At 61.1% G+C, this 12,506-nt stretch overlaps 1 protein-coding gene across 1 annotated transcript in view; it reads right to left on the minus strand.

The window, feature by feature from the left end:
* LOC123018767 (probable cation-transporting ATPase 13A5) overlaps positions 1 to 11,266 on the minus strand; it is a 22,433-nt gene extending 11,167 nt beyond the window's left edge. The window contains exons 1-11 of the mRNA XM_044421119.1: positions 11,204 to 11,266; positions 10,354 to 10,527; positions 9,367 to 9,507; positions 9,028 to 9,098; positions 8,804 to 8,884; positions 8,155 to 8,224; positions 7,224 to 7,358; positions 6,764 to 6,836; positions 4,205 to 4,336; positions 2,800 to 2,970; positions 480 to 637 (exon numbers count right to left, since the gene is read on the minus strand). Coding sequence (XP_044277054.1) covers positions 480 to 637; positions 2,800 to 2,970; positions 4,205 to 4,336; positions 6,764 to 6,836; positions 7,224 to 7,358; positions 8,155 to 8,224; positions 8,804 to 8,884; positions 9,028 to 9,098; positions 9,367 to 9,507; positions 10,354 to 10,527; positions 11,204 to 11,266 — 1,269 coding nt within the window. The remainder of the gene's footprint in view (positions 1 to 479; positions 638 to 2,799; positions 2,971 to 4,204; positions 4,337 to 6,763; positions 6,837 to 7,223; positions 7,359 to 8,154; positions 8,225 to 8,803; positions 8,885 to 9,027; positions 9,099 to 9,366; positions 9,508 to 10,353; positions 10,528 to 11,203) is intronic.
* Positions 11,267 to 12,506: the final 1,240 nt, after the last annotated feature.

Consider the following 12,506-nt stretch of genomic DNA (forward strand, 5'->3'; position numbering starts at 1 on the left):
CCCAGCCCCTTGTCACTTACCCGCTGAAAGCCGCCCCCCCCCGTGAATACCCAGTGCTGCTGCTGGCCCCCCCTTCGCGGGGCTCGCCCCACATGCAGGGCTTGGGGAGACACGCGCTGGCCCGCCCACTCCCGGCGCCCCGCCCCCCTTGGGCCAGCCGCCCGCTCCCCCGGGCTTTGTGCAGCCCCAGGGCGGGCAGGTGCCAGCGGCGCTGGCTCAGCCAGGACCGAGCGCGCTCCGTGAGTGGGGGAGAGATGATGGGGTGGGGACCCCGCAGGAGGGCCCAGCAGGCTGGCCGAACCCGGACCCCACAGCCACGTCTCTCTACAGACCCCTGTGGCGCATCCCTCCAGCACATCGAGCCCCCGCCAGCAGCCCGGCCGGGCCGGGTGGGGGCGGCCCCCTGCTCGTCCGTCCCCCTGCCCACCCAGGTGGCCCGCAAGGGCTCGGCCGTGGCCCCACAGGAGCCCGGGACTGACCTTGTGGCTGCTGTACACGCACACGGCGTACACGAGCCCCAGGACGCCGATCACGGCCAGGCACACGATGAACCAGAAGGCCTCCCGGTACAGCCGGAAGTTCATCGGCTTCGGGTACAGGATGGACCTGACCAGGTCTCCCTTGGCGGTGCTGAATCCTGCGGGGGCACACGCACCGCGCCGGTTCCAGGCAGGCTGGGCACAGCCGCCCTTGGGCACATGGGTGTGGGGAGAAGCCCCCGGGTGGGGTGCAAGCAGGCCTCCCACTCCCCTGGGGGGTCCCGGCCAGGCAGAGAAGGGACCTCCCGTTGGAGCACTGGGCCCGCTGTGGGCGCTGCACTTTCAGAAGGGTCCAGATAAACCGGCACAAGTTCGGGGAAGACAGCAAGGGTGGCCACAAGACGAGCGAAGCCTGCAGGAGCCAGGAACCTTTGCCTTGGAAGGAGAAGGCGGAAGCCCCTCTAGCTGCCACAGAGAGCGGGCTGCGGCCGGGGTGTCCACGTCTGCGGGGCACGGAGCAGCAGGCTTAATTACAGGGAGGCAGGTCTTGGCCAGGCGGCAGAGAAACTTCCTCAGGGGCAGAGCGGGGAAGCGGCAGCTCTCCGTCGAAGGAGGGCTTCAGGCAGAGACCGGGCAGCCCCTTCGGGGTTGCTTAAACCGGATTCCCGCACTAAGCAGAGGTTGGACTGGGCCACAACCGCCTCTTCCAGCCCCATCGTTCCTCCCGGGCACCAACGGGAACCGTCCCCACCCAGCGCTGGTCACGCACAAGGGACCCACCACGGGAGTCCTGTGCGCCACACCTTCCTGTGGCCACAAGCCCACCGTGAAGCTGGGCGCCAAGAAAAAGACCCTTCTTGCGCTTTTGTACGCTTGTGAAGGATATTTTTCCCCGATGACGAAGCAACAGGAGTCAGTTGCTTAGTGTTCTATCCGAGAGACACAAGAGGGTGGAAAGTATAAAAGAAACCTTTCAAGAAAGTCAGGATTTGTAAAGGCAAGCCTGGAGCCAGGCGCTCTGACAGCAGCTGTCCTAAGAAGCAGTCTCGGTCGGGATAACATAGAAACAGAGCGAGTCAGAAGGGGCCTCCCAGGCCATCTAGTCTGACCCCCGGCACCACATGCTGCAGTGCCTGGGGAACTCCTGCCCACTCCGTTTTCCCTGGTCGATGGATGCGTCCTGCTTTTATCGAGTACCGTTTCCTGCTGAAGCGTTTTCTGTTACTGATCACTGCAAAAAGCGAAATACATACACTTGCTGTGCTAATAACCGGAGCTCCCGGTCCTGGCTGGAGACGGGGGATCATTCTCTATTGCTTGAGTGCAGCTGCTTCAAAGAGGGGTTTTAAAATACAGAACAACCCGCTGGCGTCGCCTGTCCCTCCCATGGCCAGACAACAAACTTCTTTGTCCTCAACTCTTGGAAGCATTAGTATTTGCAGGTGAATTTGAAATTTTAGCAAAGGAGGAGTCAAATGTTATTTGGATCTTGCATGTGGTCTTCAAATCTCAGCAAACTGAACCATAAAGTTGAAATAGCCCCCGAAGCTTATCTAATCAACCCCCCGCCACTCCAAGGCCTGCTTAATCGTGCATATTGTATTGTTTGTGGCCCCCAGATTTCCCAGCTTTGAGGTCTCCAAAGTATTTCCAATGAGGAGCATCCCCACAACTGCTCCCGTGTTTTGGGGGCTTCATTCTCCTGCCTGAATTCAGTCGGGGTGAATTCAGGCAGATGCCACCCCAGATGGGGCAGGGGAACGGACCGCCCAGTGCTGAGTCCAAGCCCAGCCAACCAGCCCCAGGCCATCAATCTCCCTTCCCTGGTGCACAAAGCATCATTCCAGCTGGGGGGGGGGAGGGGGGGACAAGGGGCCTGGCCTTGCTGTGACCTGATGGACATAGAGGTTCGATGCACAGGAACTCTACCTGAGCATTAACTGGCCAAACGCAGCCTTTTCCACCTTTTTATCTCTGAAAAGCTCAAAATTCAGCCCTATCCAGATTTGCAAATGTCAGAAAAACACAAAGGAAAAGACAGGGAAGTTGCAGCTCTAAATGCTTTCATGCAGTTTGAAGGAAGGCGAGCTTGAAACTTTTAATCACAGAGTTGATCCCACCGGGCCGGGCACTGCGGCTCTCGGGCAGCGCAAACCTGAAACCTGCAGTGACGATACCATGAATTCATTCTTGCCCGAAGAGTACGTTTGTTTTGTGGGATGTGCTCTACCTGGGAGCTGAAATCTCTCTCTCTCTCTCGCTCGCTCGCTCACGCACACCCCGCTTGGAGGAAGAGCAAGTTGCCAGGCGCGCGACTCACCGGTCTGCAGCACCACCGCTCTCGCCGGCCCTTTGCCCGCCCGCCTGGTCTGGATGACCTCCGTGCCGCAGAAGAGGACGTGTCGCCGGTAATCCTCCATGCCGTGCTGCTGCCAGGGCACGGAGCTGTCGGCGCTGGCCAGGGCCGTCTTCACCACCGGGACACTCTCGCCTGCGAAGGCATCACGGGGTCCGCGTCCGTCATCGGTATCAGCGCAGGACCCCTGAGTGAGGCAGCCTGGGCCGGGAGTGACTGGCCAGGGCCACCCGCTTGGCCCCGTGGCCGAGCAGGGACTAGAGCCCAGGCAGCCGGGCTCCTGGGCTCCCTGCCACGCACCACGCGGCTGGCTTGGGACTGGCGCCTGAGCTGCGCCAGTGACGTCTTGCACAGTGTCAGCCTCTTCACCGTGAACAGCGAAATCCTGCCAAAGTCCTGCCCCCGCACACCCCGCACACCACACCTGCGGCACCTGCCTCAGAGCGGGGGGGGGCTCCCCCTCAGGACCTTGAGGGGTCTCCGCGCACTGGGCCCGTTTGGCCTCTTCCAGGGCTGTGTCCCTCGGCCACAGACTGCCTCTCTGTTGTGCTCTTTGCTTTCTAAACATTGTGCTGTTGTTCTGTATATGTTTAAATTTGTGAACCACCAGAGCCCAATGGGCTATGGGGCAGTATAGAGGTGTAATAATTGTACCGATCATTTAGTCAGGATTTTTGTTCTCTTGATACTCAGCTGGAGCCCTGCTTCTGCACCTTTTCCTGTTGCGTTCTTCCAAGCCCTGCCCGCAGCACGGTGTCATCTGCATACCAATTTTCACTCCTTCCTCTGATTCTAATCCAGCTTTTCTCCCCTCTGGAGAGCAGGAGGTAAAACGCACCCCTGGCTGATGCCTTTGCCAAGGGGAACCTCCTGTCCCTCCACCTTCTGTCCTCCGCGTAGCCCCTTGTCCAGGACCCACCGCCCGCACCAGGACAGCCAAGCGCTGCGGCCCCCACTCCTCTCAGGCCCACCCAGAGCTTCTCGTCGTTCACGCAGTCAAGGGATTTGCCGCAGCCCGGCCAACGTAGGCTGATCTTCTACTGAAAGTCTTCGGTGTGCTCCAGAAGCCACATATTTAGGCCCGCCTAGGTTTAGTTCGAGTTGGGGGTTGGGATTTCAGGGGGTGAATGCCAAACAGCGCCGTGCACCCCCAGATGAATGGCTTGCCAGCGCGGTGCTTCACTGGGGGCAGGCGGGGAGCGGCTTTGAGTGCAGCTACCCCAGGCTGCACCCCGAGGCCCCTGCACTGTGGATGCAGGGCAGCCCCCGGGGAGAGGCACCCCCTGCTCCAGAGAAGCCCCGCTGGCGGGGGGAGGATGCAGGTGCGCCTGCCAGGCGGGGCCAGGGGAGACCGGGGAGGGGGCTGCACCTGTCAGCATGCTCTCATTGACCACACAGCTCCCCTCCAGGAGGATGGCGTCGCAGGGCAGAGACAGCTTCTGGCTCTCCAGGAGGAGGACGTCCCCTGGCACTAAGTGACACGACTCCGACTTGGAGCCACCTGGGGAAACACAGAAGCCGAGCAGGAGGAGGCTCAGACATGAGATGCGATGCCGGCAGCCTCGGCTCGCCAAACCGTTTCCTGCCATTGTTGACTTTGGGCTCAGAAGGTGGGGGATTACCAGCCTGAAAGGGTAGCACTCAGCAAAGCATTAAGTTACTGGGAAAGCAAACCTGCAAAGGATTACTTTCCGGCCACCAGAGCTGAGACATGGAGCCAGTGCCCAAGAGCTGGGCTCTGTCCCCAACCGCACCTGAGTGGGGAGCCAGCCAGAGGGCCCTGCTTCCTCCTTTGCTGCTCGGCGGAGGTTTCCCTTGGCCATGATGCAAGGCTCTCCAGCCGCCACGGCTCCCCCACACCTTGCTTTTCGGGGCAGAAGAGATCACCTTTCACGATTTCCATAATCATGCCCGGATAATGTCCTGGCTAGTACCTGCTAGGCGTTGGCAGAGCCAGCCAGCCTTTATTTTCACTTGGCTTTGCCTTGCTTTCGCTTGACGGCCGTCAGATGCAAAGCCAGAGCCACGAGCACAGCGCCTCTTCACAGAGAGACCCTCCAGGCCTTGTGGTTGGGCTGCACAGGTCTCAGTGCCCCCCAGCTTCTCCGCGGAAGCAGAGCTTCTGGGTGCTCAGGCTGTAGAAAAGTGCAGCTCGGCCGATTTACAGGAGAGGTCAAAAGTAATGGCTTATTTTAAAATGGGCTTTGATGGGTTTTTAAACAGCCACACATACCACAATATGGCTTAGGACCAGGATACCTGAGGGAGCGCCTCTTCCCCTACACACCCTCACGCCCCTTAAGATCTCCAGGAGCCCTCTTTAAAGGAGATAAAAAGAACAACTACCCGGAGCAGGGTCTTCTCTGCGGTGGCACCCAGGTTATGGAATGTGCTCCCTGGAGAGGTGCGCCTGGAGCTGGGTCTATATTCTTTCTGGCGCCAGGTTAAAGCCTTTTTATTTACTGGCTATTTTAAAAATTAATTTTATCATTAACAGTTGCTTTTTTGTTTTTTGTTTTTATTTTGGTTTTTCTATAATTTTACTGTATTTGTTACTGTTTTATTGTTTTAATTCTATGTTGTAAGCCATCCCGAGATGCCGAGGCATGAGGGGACTGCATATGAAAGTTTTAAATAAATTTAAAAAAATAAATAAACAATATGACTGATTGACTTTATAGGGAAATCCAGATCTAAAATCGGTCAGAAAACGTTTTGGTGGGGGGCATGGCGAGGGGAGACAATGTTCCTTTGGACCGACTGGCCGGTGCTGGCCAGGAGAGACCTGCGCCGGCCACGTCGCCAGGGCAGGTTTGGCTCAGGTCCCTTTTACAGCGTCAGAACTTGCTCATTGCTGGAGGTGTGTATGGTGCTTGGCGCCGTGCTCCGCAGTCCCACAAGCGCTTGCTGCAGGTGAATAGATGTGACCCGCAGGATTTCAAGCAGGGGGCTGGACTGTCCCGTGGAGGGGTGGCCACTTGGTGCCAACACCTGCTGCATCTGTGGATCTCGGGCTGCCTCTTAGTCAGCACAGATACTACTTCCGTGTGTGTTGCACCCCGGAACGTCTCTCTAATCCGCTTAGTGTGTGCTTCTCATGTTTCTGCTAAAAGCATGCATGGATCGTGCCCAGTTCTTGCTTGTATTAGGGGCAGGTCACCACAGAGATAAAAGTTGTATTGGAGCAGCCGTTCATATCTGCTGATGCATATGCTGGGTCAAATTCTCTCCCTGCTTCATGAACATTAATTAATGCAAAGTGCAGGTGGATTTCCTCTGCCCTGCTGAGGGCCAAAAGCCGGCAGGCAAAGGCCTCCTCCAGTGCGATGGACGGAGGGCGCTGCAAAACCTTCGATACTCGAATGCGTGGCGATACAGATGCCACCTCCAAATGGCTCCCTAGCTGGACATGTCCAACTTTTGCTGGCCCTTGTGCATCGTTTGTGAGAAAGTTCTCTGTGCACAGAAATGTACTTCGTTTGTGTCCGTGGATGTAAACAAAACCTCCCGCGGGGGGGGGGCTTTTTTGCTGCCCCCCTTTTTGTCGTAATTTCACAATAAAAATGCTAAACAACTAGCCGAAACGAAAGCATCTACACATGTGCTCTCCACTGGAAATCTGAACCGTAAAAGAAACGGTGCTCTTTTCCAGGCAAGGGTCGGGCCGTTGCTGAGGAGCTGCCACCAAGGAGCGCTCCTCCACGGGCCCTTGCGGCGTCCTGCTGGTGGTGGTCGGAAAGGGGACCGTGGGGAGGCCCCTCCGGCAAGGGTGGCCAAGCCAGGAAGACTTTTCCGGTTAGAGCCAGCTCCCTGAGTTGCAGCTGCTCTGCTGAACAGCAGGATGGGCTTCGGAGGTGCTGGGGGGGGGGGCCTGGCATGGGGCGGGGGGCAGAGGTGGGCTGCTGCTTCTCAGGTTCGCAATACACACCTTTGTCCTTGGTCCAGACTGTGACTTGGACCCGGTTGTGCTCCTGCACCAGGTTGTGCAGCTTGACGGATTGCTGTGGGGAACAGAAAGGGACCCACTGGAATCCTCCTCGGCCGCTGCCCCCGCACCTCTTCCCAGGCCAAGGACAAGGGCGGGCAGGGCCTGCGCGTTCATGGGCTGCTGCCTGAGACTGTCTGCAAGGGATCTTCTTGCGGACACGGAAGCACGCGCGCACCCCCTCGCAAAGTTGGTGAAGGTAATCAGATTAGTGGCTGCAAGCCAGCGAGGCGGGGGGAGGTCGCATGGTTTCTTCCCGCCAGGTGGGAGGCGCACTAGCCTGGCTGGCAGGTGTGGAGAGGGCTGTGCGGAGGAGCAGAGCCGCGTCGTCCAGCGGATGGAGGCTCTGGGGCGAGCAGGTGCTCGTGGGTTCCTGGACAAGCAAGCACGGAAGCCGACTTACCTGTCGCAGGTCGTACACCGTGAGGGCAATGGAGAGGATGGACAGGATGATAATGGCGATGGAGTACTCGATGTATCCCTGGACGAGCCACAGCGTCAAGGTGAAGGCTTGGAACACGTAGAAAGGATTCAGGATCTAGAGAGAGAGAGAGAGAGAGAGACGAAACTGGCCCACCGCGAAGGTCTGGGCTGGCCAGCACATCTGTCACCACCGCACGCCCTCAAAGCTCCCCCAGCTTATGGCGAACCATGAATGAGGCCCCTCCGCGCAGGGCCCTGCTTGGTGCGTGTAAATTCAGGGCGGAGCTTTGCCTCCCTCAGTGAGCCTCGCCTTCGGTGTGGCCGAAGCACCTTGGCTTCAGCTTCATCACTTCTCTTTCCAGAGGAAGTTCTGGCTTGATTTGACCCAGGGCCCCTTGTTCCTCTGTCTGCTGGTCCAGGGCAACTCTGGCACCGTGTCCCGAACGCATCCAGCTTCCTCCTGTCAGTTTTCCGCCCCGCCCAGCTCTCACATCCATCCTTTGTGACGGGCAGCACAATGGCACGGATCGCCTCAGTGCAATGCCCGATGGCTTTAAACTGCTCAGAAATGTTCTGTAAGTCACATTTTAACACTGTGCTCCATGAGCGATCTTTTCCAACTTCACTCCGCTGATATTAGCAGTTCCTGGGCACTACTGTCTGCTCCTGGTCTTGTTTTGGCCAGCAACTTAAACTCCTAAAAATCCCATTGAGAGAGACTCACCTTCAACCAGGGTGTTCTAGGGCCCCTGGAAGAAGCCCCTCTCGCTCTGTTCCCCAGCTTCACTCTAGCCCTCCAAAGCCACCCCGAGCCAGACGAGGCTGCCTCCAAAGCCTGGAGTGCTTGCCGTGGACCATGGGACACCGCTTGGAACCCTTTCATAGGATGTGGCTGCAAAGGTCCCCGTTACCTCTTTGAAAAGCAGCTTCCAGACTGGGCGGATCTCGATCTCGATGGTGTTGGGGCCGCACACGAGCTTCCTGAAACGGGGGAGGAGGCAGCGATGCTGGCAGTGCCCGGCACACGGAGCAGCCCAGCCAAGGGGTGGCAGCGAGGGGGGGCGGGGGGACCCACCGCCTCTGCACCGTGTGATCCCAGGCCATCCGGAGGAGCATTGGACTGGGCTGGGTCATGACGCCACAAGCCCGGTTTAGAAAAAGGCCGATTCGACTTTTTCTGCTTTGAATGGGCAAGGACTTCTAGGCACAATCCCACTTTTGAAAATAACCCAGGGGGGCATTTCCAGGAGTAGCCCATCTCGGCCTGTGCCATAATCCAAGTTAGGAAAGCACTCCGGACCCCGGGAACCACATCATATTCTTAAGGTTTGTCAGGCAATGGGTTGCTTTCTCCTCTCTCTCTCTCTCTCTCTCTCTCTCTCTCTCTCTGTGGATCAGGCTCGCTTAAGACTATGGCGAAGGTTGAGACTGTGCCACGTCCACCACGGAACCTCTCCCGGACCCACAAGACTGTCGAACAGGGAATTTCTGAGGAGTGCCTTCCCAGGCCTGCCCCATCTGGGCACAGGCGGGGCAGTCTAGCCGCCCTGTGGGCTGTACCTGAGCTCCTTCTCCTTCTCCGTCAGCCCATCTCCGAATCTGCGGTGTATTTCAGAGCAAGTGCTGCTGTCTTCCAGTGACCTGAAAGCGGGGGAGGCATGGAAAGTTGGCACAAGGAAGGTCACTTCTGTGTCCCAGAGCCCCATACAGGACGATGGGTGCCATTTTTAAATTCCTTAAATACATAAATAAATAATAAAGCCACTGTAATTCAAACAGCTCACCCAACTCTGACGAACTGCTTTTCTGAGTGGTCCCAGACATAGCGAATCTTTTGCACCTGGATGTATCTCACCTGCAAGAGGCACGGAGCCATGAAAGGCAGCCCGGCGGGCAGCTGTGTAGCCCCACAGTTCCCACAGCGCCCCACAGGCCTGGCACGCCCCACTTCTGCAGGCCGAGCGCCTCGAGAGAGGGGACGGCCCGGGTGGATTCCACCCAGCCCCGGCCTCGGGCTGATGCCAGCTGGCACTCTGGAGTTCAGGCCAAGGCAGAAACTAAGCAGACCCCCCCCCCCGCCATGCCCGGGCCTGCGGTGACCCCCTGATCGGCCTGGCGCATACTTTCATCTGAGGCTTCACGATGGCTTTGCTGATGACGGAGCCCCGCTCTGCGCTGGGGGCGAGGTCCAGCTTCTGGCCGTCCAAGACTTGCGACAGGTCCAGCCGGGCCACCTTCTTCCTGCTGTGCCTGCGAAACTCGTCCTGGGCAGGGGAAGACAGGCGCCCCCAGCGCACACTGAGGGGACTCGCTCCTGCTGGCGCGGGGACTGCCCGACTCGAGCGGGGGCCCAGGACGCCCGGCGCGGACGGGCCTCCTTCCCCCGCGTCACCTCCACGGGTTCAACTGGAACACGGAAGGCTTCGCAAGAACACGCAATTCATTCTTTTTATAAACGTGCCCATGGTTGCGAGTGCTTAAGAGGATTCTTGCTCGAGGAAAATAGTTTCAATTTCCAGATGCCAGTGACTCATTCTGAGCGAAACCAGTCTAGGGAGTCCGGGCACCGCTTGGGGAACCCTGGCTGCCCCCGGCTGGCTTCAGCCTGGGTAGCCAGAGCCAGGCGAGGGGAGCCCACGGCCTGGCATCACGGCCTCTGCGCCAGAAGGAACGAACGATGGCTCTGCAGATGCCCACTCCTGGTCAGCCGAGCCTCAGAGGGGCATCAGCTCTCAGAAAGCCAAGCCGGTGTAGCTGGTTCTTGTATAAACATTAAGCCAAGGTTGTGGGCACAAGAAATAAACCACCAAAAAGAAGAGCCCAAGTCTGCACCACACGGCGTGCAAGGCACCACGGCCTTTGCAGCCCCGAGGATTAGAAAGCAAAAACGAGGCGAAGGCGCTAATCCGCATGGAGGATCCCTCCGCGCATCCTCCTCGCGCTCCGCTTGCCCTTCGTTGTCGCCAACGCGCGAGACCGTGGATGCGCGCAGGAGAGAGAACGGGGGAGATGCGGGGAGCTGGACTTGCAGAGCAGGGCTCGGGCCCCCGCGCCCCCACCAGGCAGGACCTCGGGCGGGCTGCCCGAGCGAGACGGAGAAGGGCACCTACGGTCGCTCGCAGCAAGACGACGTCCGCCTCCGCCAGGTCGCACGGCTCGCAGCTGGCCCACACGGCCCACTCCGGCTTCCAGTGGAAGAGCAGCAGGAGGGCCCCGCACGACAGGACGTGCCCCGCGGCGCACAGGGCCCTGCGGAAGCCGCGCGTCCTGTAGCCGAACATCTCCTGCGGGGAGAAGCGACGTGAGCGATCCGAGCGGAGCGCGGCTGGCCAGGCGGCCCTGGGGCTCCCCGAGCTTCCTCGGCTGGCGGCGGAAAACGGGCCAGGAGCTGGGCCGGAGCTCCCCGAGCCACCCGCCCTCCCAGCTGCAGCGGCTTCTCGGAGAGGCCCCCGCCCCCCCGCGCGAGGCGGCCGCCTCCCAGCACCACCTGGAAGGAACGGAAGCCGGGCAAAGCGTGCCCTGCCTGGCACCTGAGACGGAGTCGGAAGAGCGCCGGGATGGCCGGGGCCGAAGCACTACCCAGAGCTGCGAGAACCCCGAGGCCTCCCCCCTCCCCCCACTCGGGACAAGCCCCCCAGCAGGACCACGAGGGCCTCTCGTGTCCCCAAACCAAGCGGAGCCCTGGCTGGCAAGGACCTCGACCGCCCGATCTGCCGGGCGGAAAAGCCGCTGCTCGGCGCGGACAGGGCTGCGGAGGGGCCGGACCGTGCCCAGCCTGAGGCGACTGAGGGAGGCAGGCTCCTCCGCAGCCCCGCCGCCTCTCCTCTGGAAGAAGGCCCGGAGGGAGGCGTTGCCCGGGGCGGAGGGGAGCGGTGCCCAGCGCGGCGTCCCCCCGCGAGCCAAGCGCCCGCTCAGGGCACCCGCCCCGGGCCTCAGCACCGGTCCGCCCCCGCCGCTTACCTTCTCATCCTCCTTCCCTTTGCTGAGCAGGGCACGGTGCCCCAGGGGCGGCTTCCCCCCCATCGGACGTGGCAGGTGCCCGCGCCCAAGCGGGACCCAGGCGGCGGGTGGCAGGCGGGCAGGCAGGAGTCGCCTCCCCGGGTGCTGCGGCCGCCTTTAAGAGCCGCCAGCCGCACACCTTTCTGTAAAACCGGTACCTGAGAAAACCTGTTTTGGGTGCTATCGATTGTGCAAGTCCCTTTTGCGCGCCTCCAGCCCCGCCCTCCGCATCAGGGCAGGCAGCCTGAACCCCTGTCCGAGGACTGCCGTCCAGGGTTGGCCACCGCCCACGCAGGGGGACTCGAGGGCTGGACGCGCGGCGCTCATCCGGGGCGGGAGCAGCTCCCCCATGGGGGGGGGGCGGGCGCGGCAGCCGAGGCGGTTCAGCCCGGGAAACGGGCACGGGCGGGGGCGGGGGGGGGGGGGCTGTCGAGGTGCTCAGACTATGCCTGGGTGGAGAAAGTGGAGCGGGCGTGTTGTCCCTCTGTCCCAGGACTCAGACCCCGAGAGAGAGCGCGCCGCGTGGGGCAGCTCGAGGCAGGCGCCGAGCGCCTCGCCCGCTGCAGGTCAGGACTCGGTTTTCCTAGGTGTCCCGGCATCCTCCGCTTTGGCTTCCAGAGGGGATTAGGGCTGCAGCTGCTCTGCACCCCTCTCCAGGGCCCGAGGCTAGATGCCCACGTGCGCCGGGTCCTGAAGAGCTCGGGTGGGCGGGCGCCTCTGCAGCCTCCCCACGTGCGGGGTTAGCCGGGTGCGAGCAGAACGCGAACCGGAGAGTGCGCAGCGCGGCTGCGGGCAAGCGGGCCAGCCGCCGCGCCCCACAGACCGCCGAGCCGTTCCTCTCCCACCCCCTCTTTGCAATGTCCTACCCAGGGAGGGTCCGCACTCCCCCCCTCCCGGAGGCTCACACGCTTTCCGACAAGACATCCCGTGGGCGACTGTGAGACGTCCCTGCCTGGTGGGGAGGAAGGGAAGCAGAGGCTCTGGCCACCCTTTGCCGAGCCGGCTCCTCGGCCTGGTTTCTGCGGGGCCGGCGCGATTGTGCCCCCCCCCCCAAGCGGAGCATTTCGCGCTCAGGCTCCGGGGTCAGCCAAGGCGCTCCCGCCCGGCTGGGCTCACCCTTTCCGCCCAGACGGAGGCCACGCGCGACGGGTGGCCCCGGCGCTGCGCCAAGGCCAGAGACCCCGCTCCCTCTGCCCGGGCCGCCCGCTCAGCGCCGCCTCTGCGTCGGCCCCCCGCGGAGCCCTCCGCGCCCCAACCGGGCGCC

The sequence above is a fragment of the Varanus komodoensis genome, unplaced genomic scaffold (genome assembly GCF_004798865.1).
Source record: "Varanus komodoensis strain SLA01 unplaced genomic scaffold, ASM479886v1 scaffold115, whole genome shotgun sequence".
NCBI lineage: Eukaryota > Metazoa > Chordata > Lepidosauria > Squamata > Varanidae > Varanus > Varanus komodoensis.